Source organism: Hemitrygon akajei, chromosome 12, assembly GCF_048418815.1.
Source record: "Hemitrygon akajei chromosome 12, sHemAka1.3, whole genome shotgun sequence".
Classification (NCBI taxonomy): domain Eukaryota; kingdom Metazoa; phylum Chordata; class Chondrichthyes; order Myliobatiformes; family Dasyatidae; genus Hemitrygon; species Hemitrygon akajei.
The window spans coordinates 44397138-44415468 of NC_133135.1; the positions used below are offsets into that span (position 1 = coordinate 44397138).

Here is an 18331-nt window from a genome sequence, read left to right on the forward strand (position 1 = left end):
AAGGTTGGTGGTTTTGTAGATAGTGTAGAGGATTGTCGAAGATTGCAGAGAGACATTGATAGGATGCAGAAGTGGGCTGAGAAATGGCAGATGGAGTTCAACCCGGAGAAGTGTGAGGTGGTACACTTTGGAAGGACAAACTCCAAGGCAGAGTACAAAGTAAATGGCAGGATACTTGGTAGTGTGGAGGAGCAGAGGGATCTGGGGGTACATGTCCACAGATCCCTGAAAGTTGCCTCACAAGTAGATAGGGTAGTTAAGAAAGCTTATGGGGTGTTAGCTTTCATAAGTCGAGGGATAGAGTTTAAGAGACGCGATGTAATGATGCAGCTTTATAAAACTCTAGTTAGGCCACACTTGGAATACTGTGTCCAGTTCTGGTCGCCTCAGTATAAGAAGGATGTGGAAGCATTGGAAAGGGTACAGAGGAGATTTACCAGGATGCTGCCTGGTTTAGAGAGTATGGATTATGATCAGAGATTAAAGGAGCTAGGGCTTTACTCTTTGGAGAGAAGGAGGATGAGAGGAGACATGATAGAGGTGTACAAGATATTAAGAGGAACAGACAGAGTGGACAGCCAGTGCCTCTTCCCCAGGGCACCACTGCTCAGTACGAGGTAATGGCTTTAAGGTAAGGGGAGGGAAGTTCAAGGGGGATATTAGAGGAAAGTTTTTCACTCAGTGAGTGGTTGGTGCGTGGAATGCACTGCCTGAGTCAGTGGTGGAGGCAGATACACTAGTGAAATTTAAGAGACTACTAGACCACAGAAAACTTCCTGTTGTGATGCACCTTGGCTTGGTATGGCAAATGCTTTGCTTGTGACTGCAAGAAAGCTCGGAATTGTGAGCACAGTTCAGTACATGATGGAAACCAGACTCCCCCCCCCCCCCACCCCCACTGCCCCATGAACTTCATGTCTTCTACTGCGTCAGTAAACCCTGTCATTATCAAAGAACCCACCCAACCCAGATATTCTCACTTCTCACCCTTTCATCAGGTAGAAATACAGAAGTTTGAAAGCACATATTAAATCTTTAACCTCACAGACATCTTCCATGGATATCCTATCCAATTACAAGGAACATTGTCGCAGAAAGGCGGCAACCATCATCAATGACCCCCATCATCCAGGCCATGTTCTCTTCTCTCTGCTGCCACCTGGAAGGAACTACAGTAGCCTCAAGCCCCACATCACCAGGTTCAGGAACAGTTACTACTCTTCAACCATTAGACTCTTGAACCATAAGACCATAAGATGTAGAAGCAGAATTAGGCCATTTAACAGAGCTGATACATTTTCTGTCTCAGCCCCAATCTCACACCTTCTCCCCATATCCCTTCACATCTTGACTAATAAAGAATCCACTGACCTCTGCCTCAAGTATACCGAATGGCTTGCCCTCCACAGCTGCCTGTGGCAACAAATTCCACATATTCACCACTCTCTGACTGAAGAAATTCCTCTTTATCTCCAATCTAAAACAACGTCCCTTTATGCTGAGGCTCTGCCTTCTGGTCCTAGACTCCCCCACCACAGGAAACATCCTCTCCACATTCACTCTATCAAGGTTTCAATTAGGTCACCACTCATTCTTTTGAATTCCAGTGAATAGAGGCCCAAAGCCAATAAACGCCCCTCATATGACAAGCCTGTCAATCTTGGAATCATTTGTGAGAACTTCTTTTGAACCCTCTCCCATGTCAGTACGTCCTTTCTTAGATAGGGGGCCCAAAACTGTTCACAATACTCCGTAAGGCCTCGCCAGCGCTTTCTAAAGTATCAAAATTACATCCTTGGTTTTATATTCTAGTCCTCTTGAAATGAATGCTAACATCACATTTACCTTCCACACCACAGACTCGACCTGCAAATTAACTTTTAGGGAATCCCGCATGAATCTCCCAAATCCCCTTGCACCTCAGATTTTTGAATTTTCTCTCCATTTAGAAAAGAGACTATGCTTTATTTATTTTACCAAAGTGCATGACTATACACTCCCTTACGCTATATTCTATCTGCCACTTCTTTGCCTATTCTCCTAAACTGTCAAAGTCCTTCTGCAGATTCTCTGCTTCTTCAACACTACCTGCCTCCACCTAGCTTCATATTGTCCATAAACTTGGCCACAAAGTTTTCAATTCTGTCATTCAAATCATTGACATATAATGTAAAAAGAAGTGGTCCCAATACTGAGCCCTGAGGAATGTCACTGGTCGCCAGCAGCCTACCAGAATAGGCCCCTTTTATTCCCACACTTTGCCTCCTGCTAATCAGTCATGAGTGGCACCCTGTCAAAGCCCTTCTGCAAATCCAAATCAACAGACTCTCCTTTATCTATTCTGAATGTTATTTCCTCAAAGAATTCCAACAGATTTGTCAGGTGAGATTTCCCCTTAAGGAAAACATGCTGACTTTGGCCTGTTTTCTCTTGTGCTTCCAAGTACCTCAATGTCATCCTTTATAGTGGACACCAACATTTTCCCAACCACTGAAGGCAGGCTAACTGGCCTATAATTTCCTTTCTGCTGTCTCCCTCCCTTAAAGAGTGGAGTGAAATTTGCAATTTTCAATTTCTCTGGAACCTTTCCTGAATCTAGTGATTCTTGGAAGTATCATTATTAATACCTCCACAATCTCTTTAGCTACCTTTTTCAGAATACTAGGGTGTATTCCAATTGGCCCAGGTGACTTATCTACCTTCAGACCCTTCAGTTTCCCAAGCACCTACTCTTTAGTAATAGCAACTACTCTCACTTCTGCCCTATGACACTCTTGAATTTCTGGCATATTTCTAGTGTCTTCCACAGTGAAGACTGATGCAAAATACTTAATAAGTTCATCCACCATTTCTTTATTTCCTGTCACTACCTCTCCAGTGTCATGTTCCAGTGGTTTGATATCCACTCCTCACTTTTCATGTATCTGAAAAAAATTGAGTATCCTCTTTTATGTTATTGACCAGCTTACCTTCATATTTCATCTTTTCTCTCCAAAAGCTTTGAGTCCTCTATGCTCCCATTAATTTTTGCTATATTATATACCCTCTGCCTTGCTTTTATGTTGTCTTTGGCTTGTTAGCTATGGTTTCCCTATTCGCCCACTGGAATACTTCTTCATCTTTGGAATGTATTTATCCTGTACCTTCTGAATTGCCCCCATAAACTCCAGCTAATGCTGTTCTGCCATCATCCCTGCTAGTGGCCCCTTCCAATCAACTTTGGCCAACTTCTCTCTCATGCCTCTGTAATTCCCTTTACTCCGCTGTAATACTGATCAAAATTCTTTGGACACATCATGCGGAGAGAGACATTAGAACATTTAGTTACAACTGGAAAACTGGAAGGAAAAAGAAGCAGAGGTAGACAGAGAATGAGAATGATAGATGGATTAACATCATTGTTAGAAACAGGGGAGGCAATAACAACAATTTGGAGGGTCAGGGACTGTGATGGATGGAGAGACATGATTGCCCACGCCGAACGGCAAGGCACCTGAACTAATACATCTGACTTCAGCTTCTCCCTCTCAAACTGCAGGGTAAATTCTATCACATTATGATATCTGTCTCCTAAGGGTTCCTTTACTTTAAGCTCACTAAACAATTCTGGTTCATTACACAACACCATTATAATTTATATCTCACACCCTGGCTGCTGTTTGGAGGCCTGCATTTTACTCCCTTCAGGATCTTTTAACCTTTAACTCTACCCACAAGGATTCTACATTTTCTGATCCATGTCACCTCTTCCTTAAGGATTTGATTTCATTTTTACCAACAGAAGCAGCCTACCCCTCTGCCTACCTGCCTGTCCTTTAGATACTAAATTTCCAATTATGCACTTCTTTCAGCCACGACTCAGTGATGCCCACAGCGTCAAACTTGCCAGTTTCTAACCAGGCCTTAAGTTCAGAAATTGCTGCATTGTGATCCTGACTGCTTTGGAGATAAAGAGAGTTTGTAGGGCACAGAGCTGAAATTTAATTCTATGAAAGTTGCTCATGGCTATCTGTGATACATGTCTTGGAGGAAAAGCAATTTGATTCAACTTTTTCTGTACTGTAGACATATAACTTCATGGAAAATGCTGCAACTAAGTTGATGGATAAAATTGAATCAGCCGGCAACTTATGTGTCTGGAAACATATTCATTATTTTCCAAAGGGCGACGTCTACAAATGGTGACCGCGAGGATGATTTTGGGAGCGGTCCTGCATCCGCATTTGGCATCAGGGAGGCGTTCAAGTTCTCGCCAGACGTGCTCGTCGTCGGGTGCGTCAGTTCCGGCAGGTCCCCGGCTTCATTCAGAGCGCTCGGAAGGTCGGAGCGAGTCATGAAGCTGCAGGTGGTCTTGCTCGCCGTGCTTTCGAGCGGTCTGATCCGCTCCCACGCGTCTGAGGGTGAAAGTCGAGCGAGAGGTTTGTCAGTGTTTTTAAAACGACAATCATTAATGGCCTCCTTCTGTTGCAAATCCGATCACTCGTTGTGTGGCTAAGAATGACAAGTTTCCTGTAGTTACGTAAATTATTATGTTAGATGGGATGCTCAGGTACAAATATAGGGCGAATGTCATTTTTGTTTTCGACCCAGTAATCTATTAGGGAAAAAAAGAAGGGAGAACAACTAATAGTTCCTGCATATCCATGAAAGGAAATAGTTGATTTATTCTCCATATTGTCGTAGTATTTCACTCCCTGCAGAATCACGAGGGTAGACCCATCCTTAAATGTCCATACCGATAAATATCAATTAATTTAACATGGCCCCTTCGTTTTTAACAACAAATGATTAAGATTCGCTATGCATATTGTTTGGATATGAGAATTTGATTTGGTGTGGTATAACTTATTGAAACTGGGAATTTAACTATTTTTCAGGATTTGGAGATCATATTCACTGGAGAACACTAGACGATGGTAAAAAAGTAGCCGAAGCCAGGTATGCAGAACTTCCTCTTCCTGTTCTGGCGTGGAGTTTCATGCTAATTATACAAATCTGAATGCACTGTGTTCATACTAAAACACCATTGTTGGCAGTAGTTGAATCTTTAGAGCCAATCTGCTTAGAAAAAATGTCTCCAAAGTTGGATTTGCTTATTCGGCCATTCATTTTTCAGCATTTATACATCGTGTATGTTTGATTTAGGACAAGTGGGTATGTTTTTAATAATATGGCTTAGTTCAAATAATATGGTAAAATAGCAATAATCTTTATTTTGTATACTTGTGAAAGAAACTTTTACTACAGCTATGCAGATTATAGATGTTTGTATTTTGTGGTTACTTCACCACAAGATGTCAGTACTTAATTTAGAAAAGGAAATACTCCTTATTTTTTTGCAGTGGGCTAAACTTTAAAAATACTGGAGACAAACAGCACAGTTTTCTAATTATGCACAGTAACACAAGGAAATAACATAGAATGACGTTTGAAAATCCATAAATTACTTTCTAAAATGGTCTGCTCTGTTGCAAGGTGGATAAAAACTGCATTTTACAATGTCTACATGGCTCCAATGGTCAACACTGTTTCCATTGTTTGTATTATATTGATGAAGCAAATGTATTTTAATCTGACTATTGAGATGGAGATTCCAGGTTGAGTCTGAGCTTTTTGCAGTCAAAGAACTATTTTGTGAAATATTTCCTATTGAAATGCTGATTTGCATTCGGCAACTGTATTTATGAGCGTGGTTGTAAATGCAAGTAGTCCCCATTGTATCCTTTCAGTATAATCCCAAATTCCTAACTGGAGAATTTTCTGAGAATCATGTTGTTTGCAATGCTCAGAATCATTTTTTTTGTAATTTATTTTTTTTATTGATGGAATCATTTTCATATGAATGAACATTAGAAAAGCACACAACTGAATCCAAACTCTTTATTGCAAAATATGCAAGTATGAACAATAAGCAGAATTCCGAGGAGATTTTACATTCCATATCTCCTTGGTAAGCTAATAGCAGCGACTTGGGGGGGGGGGGGGGGTTAGCGGGACGATACCAATGGGCTTCATGGGTACTTTAATGGTTTTAATCTTTGGGCTCAGTGTAGCCCATCTGTTGAGATGTCAAATGGTATGTTTTCACATTCAGAGTCAGACGCAGCTCCACTGTTGTTGTGTTGCACTTCATGGCCTTTCAGCTCTGTACATTCGCATTTGACCTATTTTAATTTAAAAAAAACAAGGCTAATTGTAAATATAATTAGCAGTAAGACTGTGAAAGACATGATACCAGCAGAATGCAGTTAATATTATTACTTGGATTGTTTCATTTTATAATTTGCTTTCTGCAGTCAATTGCCTTCATGGCATTTTAGTGATATACTGAGTGGACTATTGATTAAGGAGTTCATCACATGTCTTTTTTCCCTCCAAGGGGACTATAACCATGTTGTGGTTTGGAGGCTTGCATGCCACAATGATCTGGAGAGCTATTTTGGCTAGAGTCAGGGCTTTATGCTTTGGCTCTCGGTCAGGTCACCCATGCCAAAAGGGTCTAGGGGTAGAGGACGGGCTAAGTGTGGTCCTCTGGACCTCCAGGTTCAGGGATTCATCTCGGTGCTAACAACCCTGACTGATAAAACAGAATTGTTATGGAAACAGCAGAGAAGAATCCTTCTACAGCTGAGTGAGATGGTATTCCTGAGTCTCCACCCAGGAGTGACAGTAGTAAAAGCTGAGGAAGCTCCTGGCACAGTGAGGGATACCCTGAACACTGCCAGAGATGGTGGATCTTCACTGCTGCCCTAAATGTCAACGGTAATGGGCTGTAAGTAAGTAATGTGTCCTTTCTGGCAAAGCTAGGTTGCAGTTGAATTGTACAATGTTTTGGTTTGATTTTTGCTGCTCTGAGTCAGTTGGTTTTAGCATGTTTGCAATAGAAGTGATACTTTGGTTTCTCTGACCTGGTTTGCTATTTGTAATCATTATCTTGAGGCTCTTAAAGCAGCCTTGGTATGTCAGTGCCTGAGGTTCCTGCGTATAGGTGAGATAGCTTGCAAATTCTCACTGTCCAGATTGGCATGAAGATTAGTGGCTGATATTTCCATGAAATTCCATTTGAGACACGGAAATGGAGGAAGAAGAAATGGGAAGTAGCCATTGTGAAATTTGAGCATATTATTTACTTGCCCAGTGATATTGGTTCAGTCTTGGGGAGCAAGATTTAAAATGTCTTATTATTTGGTATGAACATTCAGAGATCATTAAGATGAGTAACCTGTATATTATTTACTGATAAAGATTTTTCTTTGTTCTCTTTTTAGTGGTCTGCCACTGATGTTGATTATACATAAAAGCTGGTGTGGTGCTTGTACAGGTAGATTCATAATTTGGATTCTTCTAAAAATTTAAATTCTAATAATTTAAAAATTATTGATCTTAACTATTTTCTAGCACATCATCATGAAAATAGTTTACTTAAACATTTCTTTTTGTGAATTGTACTATCACTTCCAGCTCTGAAACCAAAGTTTGCCTCTTCTCAGGAGATCTCAGAACTGGCACATAACTTTGTCATGGTGAATGTGGAGGTAAGAGGATCCATGTTCTAGCTCTCAGGATTTGACTATCAAGCCTATTCCACGCCCTTGTGATGCTCAAACAACAGGCTTTGATGTCCTGTGCCAAACCCTAATGGATATTGTCCTGGGAGAGATGCAAATGAAAGTTATTTTCAATCTAAGGCGAGGGAGGAAAAATAAGGTTAATTAACATTTGCAAACAAGAGAAAATCTACAAATGTTGGTAATCTGAGTAACACACACAAAATGCTGGAGGAGCTCAGCTGGCCAGGCAGCATCTATAGAACAGAGTACAGTCGACATTATGGGCTGCAACCCTTCAGCAGGACTAAAGGAAAAAAAAGATGAGTAAAATTGAAAGGTGGAGGGAGAGGCACAGGGTGATGGGTGTTACTGGGAGGGGAGGGTTAAAGAAAAGAACTGGGAATTTGATTGGTGAGAGAGATCAGGGTTGGAGAGGAGGGAATTTAATAGAAGAGGACAGAAGGCCCTGGAAAGAAGGAAAGGGGGGAGGAGTGCCAGAAATGGGCAGGCAAGGAGATAAGGTAAGAGAGGGAAGAGGAGATGGGGAATGATGAGGAGTGGAGGCATTACAGGAAGTTCAAGAAATCGATGGTCGTACCGTGGGGTTGGAAGCTACCCAGACAGATTATAAGGTTTTGTTCCTCCAACCTGAGTGTGGCTTCATCGCGACCTTAGAGGAGGCCATGGACTGACATATGGGAATGGTAAATGGAATTAAAATGGGTGGCCAGGGAGATCCTGCTTTTTCTGGCAGATGAAGCATAGGTGCTCAGCGAAGCGGTCTCCTAATCTACGTCAGGATCAAATTATCATTTGGTCAAATTGGACAATTGAAGCAAGTTCATGAGACCATGTTTATATTTCTTGCTATTAGACATGTTGTAAAGTATGAAATCCCTCTGATCTGTCTGTCCAGCAAATGCTCAGTTCTGTTCTGAAGGTGTGTACAAACTCTTGTGATTTATAGGTTTATGCTAGTCTGGGAAAAGAACTGCTAAATAAAGTCTGTTTATATCCCTCCGTAGATGCTGTCTGACTTAATGAGTTCCTCCAGCATTTTGTGTGTGTGGCTAATGATTTCCAGCCTTTGCAGAATCTTTGGTTTAAGTCTAACTTGGCTCTTTCCTGTTTTATTTGCATCACCCTGATTTCCCCTTCAATGAGTCATTTGGAGTTGGCAGAATAATATTCCTTGAAAATATCTTGTAAATAGCTCATATCCAAAGTCAATGTCCCTGACTATGTAAATGGACATGAGTAACAGAAGTTGTTCTTGAGCAGAACGCACCCCCACCCCTGAATGTTTCTAACTGGATGCATTGTTCTTAATGTTAGAACATAGAGCAGTAAGCACAGGAACAGAACCTTCAGACTATGATCTCCAGACAAATGTGATAGCAAATTAAATTAAATCTTTTCTGCCTGTACGTGGTGCATGTCCATCCATTTCCTGTGTGATCACATGTCTCTCTAAAAAATCTCTAAAGTAAGACCATCATACCTGCTTCCACCACTACCCCTGGCAACCCATTCCAGTCACACCTACTGCTCTCTATTTTTAAAAAATTGCTTTAAACTTCTTCCCCTTCCCCTGAGATACATGCCCTTTAGTATTTGACCATTCTACCTTGGAAGAAATGTTATGTCTGCACTGAAGTTAGAGCATAGAACAATACTGAACATTACAGGCCACTTTGTTGGCCCAACTTTTTAAACCTCCATGATCAAGTGAGTCCTTCCCTCCCACCCTGCCTCCATTTTCTTTCATCTGTGTGCTTATCTAAGAGTCTCTTTAATAAGACTAATGTATCTGCCTACCACCAATCCAGCAGTGTACTCCATCCAATAACCACTCGGTGTTCTTTCAAAAAAAAAACACTGCCTCTGATGTTTCTCCTATACTTTCCTTCGATCACCTTAAAAATATGTCCTCTCATGTTAGTCATTGTTGGCCTGGGGAAAAAAGCACTGGTTGTCCACTCTACTTATGCCTCTTACCATATACACATCTATCAAGACTCCTCTGCTCCAAGAGAAAAACTCTACCAAGCTCAACATTATGGGACATGCTCTCTAATCCAGGCAGCATCCTGGCAAATATCTTCTGCATCCTCTCTAAAACTTCCACATCCTTCCTATAATGAGGAGACCAAAACTGAACACATTACTCCAAATGTGGTTTGACCAGAGTTTTACAGAGCTGTAACATTACCTCACAGATCTTGAACTAAGTCCCCCGATGAATGAAGGTCAACACACGCCACCTTTAACATGTGTGGCAACTTTGAAAGATCTATGGACATGGACCCCAAGATCACTTTGTTCACCCATACTGTTAAGAATCCTGCTATTAGCCTATACTCTGCTTCAAGTTCAACCTTCCAAAGTGAATCACTTCCCACAGTTCCAGGTTGAACTTTATTTGCCACTTCTTCGCCCAGCTCTGCATCTTGTCAATGTCACTTTATAACCCAAGATATCCTCATATATTCATAATGATGATATTCATAACATCAACCTTCAGATCATCATCAAAGCTACTAACCCTCCCTTCCACTTCCTCATTCAAGTCATTTATAAAAATCACAATGAGCAGTGGTCCCAGTGCAGATCCCTGTGGAGCACCACAAACCATGGATCTCCAGGCAGTATCCATTCCATCTGCTGCCACCTTCCGTGGGCAAGCCAATTCTGAACCCATGCAGACAATTTTCCCTGGATTCCATGCCTCCTGACTTTTGAATGAGCTGCCATAAGGAAGGTTGTTGAACTCCTTACTGAAATCCATGTTCACCGCATCCACTTCTGTACCTTCATTAATTTGTTTAGTCACTTTCTCAAAAAAAATCAGGCTCGTGAAGCATGGCCTGCCCCTCACAAAGCCACACTGACGATCCCTGATCAGACCATGCTTCTCCAAATACTGGTAAATCCTGCCTTTAAAAATTGTCTCCAATAGTGTGCCACTTCTGCTATAAGACTCACTGGTCTATAATTCCCAGGATTATCCTCTAACCCTTTTTATTGAACAAAAGAATAACTTTCTTGTGGCACTACTCCTGTGGTCAGTGAGGACACAAAAGATCATCACTGATGGTGCTGCAATCACTTCCCTTGTTTTCCCATAATAACCTGGGGTATATCTTGCCCCAATGATATATCTGTCCTAATGTTTTTCAAAAGTACTAACACGTCCTCTTTTTAACCTCCACATGTTCCAGCTTGTTGGCTTGTTCTACACTGACCTCACATTCATCAAGGTCCTGCTCACTGGTGACTACTGCAACAAAGTATTAATTACAAACCCCCAACCTTCTCTGGCTTTCTGCTTTTTCCCTGATCGGTCCTACCCTATTCTTCACATGTGTAAAATGCCATAATGTTTTCTTTACCAAGGTCTTCACATGTCCCCTTCTAGCTCTCCAATTCCCTTCTTAAGTTCCCTCTTCCTGGCCTCCTGTAATTCTCTGGAGCCCTGTCAGGTCCTTGCTTCCTGAATCTTAAGTTTTCTTTTTTCTTCCTCTTGACTAAATGTTCTACTTCACTTGTTAACGCTGGTTCCTTCATCCTACCATCCTTTCCCTGCCTCAGTTGGGCAAACTTACCCAGAACTCTACACAAGTGCTGCCAAAACAACCTCCACATTCCTGAGAACAGCTGTCTCCAATTTATGCTCCCAAATATTTATTTATTGACGTACAGCATGGAGTAGGCCATTGGAGCCATGCTGCCCAGCAATCCCCCAATTTAATCCTAGCCTAATCACAGGACAATTTACAGTGACCAATTAACCTACGAATTGGTACATCTTTAAACTGTGCAATGAAACTGGAGCACCCAGAGGACACCCACTCAGTCAGGGGGAGAACATACAAGCTCCTTATAAGCAGTGGTGGGAATTGAACCCGGGTCATTGATACTGTAAAGCGTTGTGCTAACCACTACGTTACCGTGCCACCCCGGATAGCTACCTAATAGCATTATGGTCAGCCCTTTCCCAATTAAATACTTTTCCTTCTGATGTCTAAATAAGTCATACAGAAGGATAACATGATGTGGTTTATTGAATTTTATTTGCGTATTTCTCCCATTGCTTTTATAGGATGATGAGGAGCCAAAGGGTTCGGCATTTAGCCCAGATGGAGGTTATGTACCTAGGATTTTATTCTTGGGTAAGAATTAAGTTCCTGCCATATTTCTTCCCTGGTTAGCACGGCTGAGTTGTTGCCATCTGTGAGATGACCAAATCAACCCATTCTGAACATTGTAAAACTGGTCTCCACTTTAACTAAAACTTACAATTTGCAAATGAATGCCACAATTTTGTCCCACCAACTTTTTGTTTTTCTACTGAAAGGAGATGCTTTTAACTATTTAAAGAGCAGACAATTCTGGCAGATGATATTTGCTTCTTAAATTGTACCTCTTCAATTGTATAGTATTAGTTATTTGCTGATCTATGAAGTGCTTCTCTCTGAAATTTAATAGATTTCTTTCTTCATGTGTTTTAGAAAGATTTGTTTGGCCAATAGTTATGAGTGAATTGCTAAAGTAATCAAATACAATTTCAGAAATTATCTGCTATTTGACCTATTGATTGATTGATTAATCATGAATTTCTCTTCTATTCATTCCATTTGTTGTTGATTACTTTGCAGATGCTCGAGGTAATGTTCATCCTGAGGTAATTAATCAAAAGGGAAATCCCAAATACAAATATTTCTACAGTTCTGCTGACCAAGGTGAATGTGTTTCTTTATCAAATACTTGTGCTTTTGGAACCCATCCAATCTTAGTTCTTTTGTCATTGTACAGTGTATTGGGCTGGCATTCAAGGTTGGAATGTACACCTGGCTTTTGCTTTAGATAACCATCTGTTAGAAGATAGAAGAGACATGCACACTGCCTGTAAGGAGTTTGTACATTCTCCTTGTGACCATGTGGGTTTCCTCTGGGTGTTCTGGTTTCCTCCCACAGTCCAAAGACTTACCGGTTGGTAGGTTAATTGGTCATCGAAGATTGTCCCCGATTAGGCTAGAATTAAATCGGGATTGCTGCGTAGTCCAATTTAAAGGGCTGGAAAGGCCTCTTCTGTGCTGCCTGTCAATCAATCAATCAATACATAAATAATGAAGTGACTTGAATGCTTTGTCTCACTAATTCAAATTTGAGCGAATGAATACGATCTTTAGCAAACACGAGGAAATCTGCAGATGCTGGAAATTCAAACAACAACACACACAAAATGCTGGTGGAACACAGCAGGCCAGGCAGCATCTATAGGAGAAGCACTGTTCATCAGGACGAAGGGTCTCGGCCCGAAACGTCGACAGTGCTTCAATAGATGCTGCCTGGCCCGCTGTGTTCCACCAGCATTTTGAATACAATCTTTATTTGGTGTTGTTTATTCTCATTTTTTCATCTGGGAATTGAGAGACCTAAGCCATTGAGAACGTCCTTTCCCTTAATACAAATATAATTTTGCATCTGGTGTGTGTGTAAAATAAAATCAATAATTTTATCAATCACTCCATTAGCCAAAGCATGTACATATGCTACCATTTGATGCAGTGATTTTCTGGAATGAAATCTTGATATGATTAATGCCTTTGTAAAAATGGTGATTGTTTTTAGTAATTATGTCCATGGAAACAGAATTACTTTGATCATGTCATTGGCCAGTAAGGGGTTTCTGCATTTTTTTATCGCTATTCTACGATTGTTTTGGGGGAGGCACAGTTCATTTAAATAATCAAAAACTGGACACGCTTTCTTCAGTTGGAACTGTCTAATTAAAATTCAACACTAATGCACAATATGCTCTGAGTTCCAGAATGAATTGTGTGAATAAAAAGTAGTTGCTGAATGCTTTTCCAAAGGTTTGGAGGGAAAATTAGTTTGCCAATCACATCCCACAATGCGGATGTAACCTCTGGATCAAGAGAAGCTGATTTGCATAAATTACTGATGGACTGATACTGTCAACTACTATTGTCAATTGTCTTCTGAATCAGCTGACAGCTCTTAAGTAAGACCATAAGACATAAGAGCAGAATTAGACCATTTGGCCCATCAAGTCTGCTCTGCTATTCCATCATGGCTGATTTATTATCCCTCTCATCCCATTCTCCTGCCTTATCCCTGTAACCTTTGAAGCCCTTACGAATCAAGGGCCTATCAATCTTTGTTTCAAATATACCCAATGACTTGGTCTCCACAGCCACATGTGCAATAATGTCCACAGATTTACTCTGGTTCAAAGTATTTCTCAGCCTTCTATTCTGAGGTTGTGCCCTAGTGCAGACAGCTACAAAACAAAGAAACACCATTCAAACACCCAACATGCAAAGAAAGCATGCAAATTTTGAAAAATGAGTACATAACACACAGTATATTAAACCTCAAACCACAGAGTCCTTGAAACAGTCAAGGACTGTCCAGCGGACCTTGGGAGCCGGCACAGGTTGGGACCTGCCGCCTGCAGTGTTTCTGTTCCATTGATGGGAAGCGATCGTGATTGAAAATAAAGTGGAAATAATAAAGCGTTTGGAAAGAGGTGAAATGTCATCGGTCATTGGAAAAGCGTTAGGCTACAGTTGGTCAATGATTGGAACAATTTTAAAGGATAAAGTGAGAATAATGGAGCACGTGAAAGGCCGTGCCCCGATGAAAGCTACAATTATTACTAAGCACACAGCGGTTTAATTATTGGAATACATACGTTTCTTAAGTGTTTTATATGCATAGAAAGGTAAAATATATACTATATACTAAGACAAACATTTGACTAACTGACGCTAAATAATACCGGATGTACTTGTTCTGAATTGCGTACAAATCTGACTTAAAGACGGACTCAGGAATGGAACTCGTATGTAACCCGGGGACTGCCTGTATTTTCTCATCCTTTTGAAATGAATGCCAACATTGCATTTGCCTTCCTTCCCTCTGACTCATCCTGCAAGTTAACCTGAGTTGTCACAGTGTAGAAAAAATTTCTCAAAGTTTAATCAGCACTGACTGGTCTGACCTAGCCAAGTTTAGGGCGCTGGCTCAGCAAGAAATGCTGGCAGATTCCAGCAAGGCTGGGCACTGTGGTTGGACTTGATGGGGAAAACCAAAGTTGGAAATCAGTTATAGATGACTACTTCTGGATCAGTCAATAAGTCCATGTTTGCCCTATAAAGATGGAATGAGACTTGAGTGTTGTTTCAGAGGTTCTGATGGTGACTTAAAGAATCTGTATTATCTAGTCCAATCAGAATTTGAAACACTTCAAATCAAAGCTTTAAAAATAATTATGATTAAAATGTCATTCTCTGCTCTTTGAACTCAGACCTTCCAAAATCCATTTAACTGAAATATTTGATGAAAGGAGAATTTTCTTAGAGTGTATGTAACTTTTTTCTCAATTAGTTAGTGATATAAGTAAAATGTTACAAGATTTTATTATTTAACTTGGTTAGAAGTTTTTATATCTGATCTCTGAATAACCTCTTAAAAAGTCTGTGTTCTGGTTTCATTTAGTGGCAACGGCTATGAAGGAAGCCCAAGAAAAGCTGACTGGTGATGTAGCTACACAACAACGATACACAGATGAATTTTGAGCTGATCATCCACTGGCTTCTGTACATTGTCGGACAAGAAAGATCGTTAAAATTATCCAAGATCATTTACTGATTTATCATTGTGATATTATTTGAAGGTTATTTTTAATTTTTATTTACTGATTTTCAATATCAGTAAATCTAGAAAGATATTCTTACACTTTCAGATCTTTGGGAGATCATAACTATTTTAAGGACTTGTGGGATAGCTGATTGTATTCATGTTAATGGTAATACGTTAATGCATTTACATCAATGCAAATTCTAAGTAAATGTTGCAGAGACGTTCTTCAAAAAGAACAGTTTTTCAGCTGTCATGAAAAATTGGTGCCTAAAACTTATTGTTTAGTGCAATAACTGTTACAAACTACATACGTGACATGATGTATTTTCCATGGATCCAAATTGCTTTTTCCCTAGGCTACAGATAAAGCCTTGTTGAACTTCAATAGACTTTTCCTAAGCTACTTAAATATAGAGTATTTTCTTAGACTGACTTTGCTCAAACTCATTTGGTGACAGTTTGAGCTCTCAGATGATACTTGGAGGTTAATACTGAATTATGTATTTAGAAACATTAATTTAGTTAACAGAAAAGAGGCATGACTTTCAATTCCAGCAGCAAGTCTGGTATCATAGAGTTCTGACTTGAGCCACGTTATTTTAAATTAAAATTACTTAATGGCTTTTCATGAAATTCCATTCTCCCCTGTTCCATAGATGGTCTAATTATATATTTGCTGAAGTATGGTGTTAGCCCATGAATTTGGCTGCACACATTAGAGCTTCTGGTTTTTGGAATCATGTAAGTTTTTGGTTGAACACCCTTGCAGAGTGGAAACCTGATGAATACACAGTGGAGAAAAGTGAATTCATGATGTCTGCAGCACTAAGCGAAGGGGAAACTTAAGCCTGATTAAGCTTAAATGAAAACAAGACTTGGGGATGTATCTGTGTTATTCCTGGTGGCCAGCCTTTTAATTCCAATTGCCATTTCCATCCCGACATTCCATGGCCTCTAGTGCCATGATGAGGTCGCTCACAGAGTGGAGGAGCAGCACCTCAAAATCCATCTTGGCAGCCTCCAACCTGATGGCATGAACATCAATTTCTCCTTTCGGTATTTTTTTCTTTCCCCCTCCCCCTTCCCTCTTTTTCTGCCCCCCCCCCCCCACTCTGGCCTATTAATTATTCTCCTCACCTGTCTATCACCTCCCCCTGGTGTCCCACCTTCTTTCCTTTCTCCCATGGTCCACACTTCTGTCCTGTCAACTTCCTTCTTCTCCAGCCTTTTACCTTTCCAAATACCTGGCTTCACCTATCACCTTCGGGGTTTGTCTTCCCTCCCCTCTTCCCACCTATTCTTGCGTTTTCCCCCTACTTTTCCAGTCCTGATAAAAGGTCTTGGCTGAAACTGACTGTTATTCATTCTCAAAGGATGTTGCGTGACCTGCTGAGTTCCTCCAGCATTTTGTGTTTGTTGCTCTGTATTAATTGTAATTTTTCAAATGGGTTAGAACATTTACCAAAATATTATTTTGCAGCTTAAATATTTGTCACAAAGATCATGTCAAATTATAATGACAACTGGAAACCTCTGAGTATTAGCATTTCTGAATTCAAATGATTTTTAAGTCTTAATGAAGTGTTAATCCTAAATAGCTTGGGACTGCTATGAAAATAATAGCTTTAATATGGCTCTACTGATTCGGATACTAATCAAATATGTGGGATAAGTTTCAGCCACTTGTTTTGCATACTTGAGGTGGTAAAAATTTCCTAGAACTGTTTCTTAGTGCCAATATATTTATAAAGAATATTTCCTGTATTTTATTGTTTTGGCTTAATAGAGTCATATGGGGCCATGTAAGAATATTCTTTTCTCCTGTATATCTCATTTTTTAACAGAACATATAATCCTGGTGTATGTGTCAGATTGGAAATGGTCTCTGATGAAAATTTACAAGAATCAAATCAAAAAGCCAATGTAATTTCTGTACTTTTAAACTATTAATATCCTGTCTCTAAAGCAAATCAGACTGGTAAAACCTAGGTTTTCTTTCTGTTGAAATGTATGAAGGGAAATCCTTGAAGATATAATGGAGTGGGGTGCAGTGTAATTGTACTTGTATTTTATCCTGTATTTTTGATACATTTTTTGGAATGAAAAATATAAAGCTGAAAGAATTGTGCAGTGTATATATGGAACATCGTTCTACTTTTTAAAATGTTTTGCTTCCAAGTAACTTTCCTCAGTCATTTGGATTGGAGTGATTGATTTCTTAGAGTATGTAGAAAGCTCAGCACCAGAAGAACAGTTGGTTTATACTTCCATTTGGCAGGCAGCAATTCTATAAACAAAAATTGAACAAGTTGGTGATGAACACCTCCATGATCAGATTTTCATCAAAGTTCTAATTTATGCAAACTTTGAATGCAAATACAGCCATGGGTACCACTACATGTTACATAAAGATGGCTGAGGTTTATGTTTAATCGCACAAAAGTGGAATTTAAATTGAAAACAATAATAAGGACCTTTTGTCTTTTAGTTTAAGATTATTTTCAATAATTTTAGAAACATTACTGGTTTGCAATGGTAATGATTGCTAACTGAAGGCAAAATAGTTGAAAGCAAGTGGAATTTAAAAATGGTTATTTTGAAGGGGATCTAAGTTTCAGAAGGTATTGCCGCTCAAACATCGGGAGAGTACTTGAGCAAGATGTGTTAACTTAAGCAATTGAGGGATTGCATAAAGGCAGCTGCTGTTTAAAAGTAGAAAAATCAACTGTAATCAACAGTATTTCTGAATGCAGATTTATAAAATAAATTAGTTCCTCTCTGTGGCTTGTGGTGCATTGGGCAGCAACCTTGCCGTTTCTTTAGCATTTGTTTTTATGAGGCTGAGTTGCCAGCTCGATGTTCAACCCAGTACAGATTGAAAGTGTGCAAGGAGCTGGCCAGGTTCAGACCCAGAACTACTTGTCTCAAAGTCCAGTGTTACCGCCACCACACTAATGGCCGGCTTTACAAAGTAAGTAAGCAAGCTGTAAGAAGAGATGATAAATATGAACAAGATTTGACCACAATGCTGCTGAGATACATCTAAGATGCACTGGGTCACATCACCAGGTCTTTCAACATCGCACAGGTTACCAAGCCAGTGTTGATCA

At 40.0% G+C, this 18331-nt stretch overlaps 1 protein-coding gene across 1 annotated transcript; it reads left to right on the forward strand.

Annotated features, from left to right (window-relative positions):
* Positions 1 to 4285: 4285 nt before the first annotated feature.
* Positions 4286 to 17356, forward strand: txndc12 (thioredoxin domain containing 12 (endoplasmic reticulum)). Its single transcript, XM_073063009.1, has 7 exons — positions 4286 to 4418; positions 4878 to 4938; positions 7269 to 7321; positions 7462 to 7535; positions 11653 to 11722; positions 12209 to 12292; positions 15078 to 17356. The coding sequence occupies exons 1-7, from the start codon at positions 4334 to 4336 to the stop codon at positions 15155 to 15157; spliced, it is 507 nt and encodes a 168-aa protein (XP_072919110.1). The 5' UTR covers positions 4286 to 4333; the 3' UTR covers positions 15158 to 17356.
* Positions 17357 to 18331: the final 975 nt, after the last annotated feature.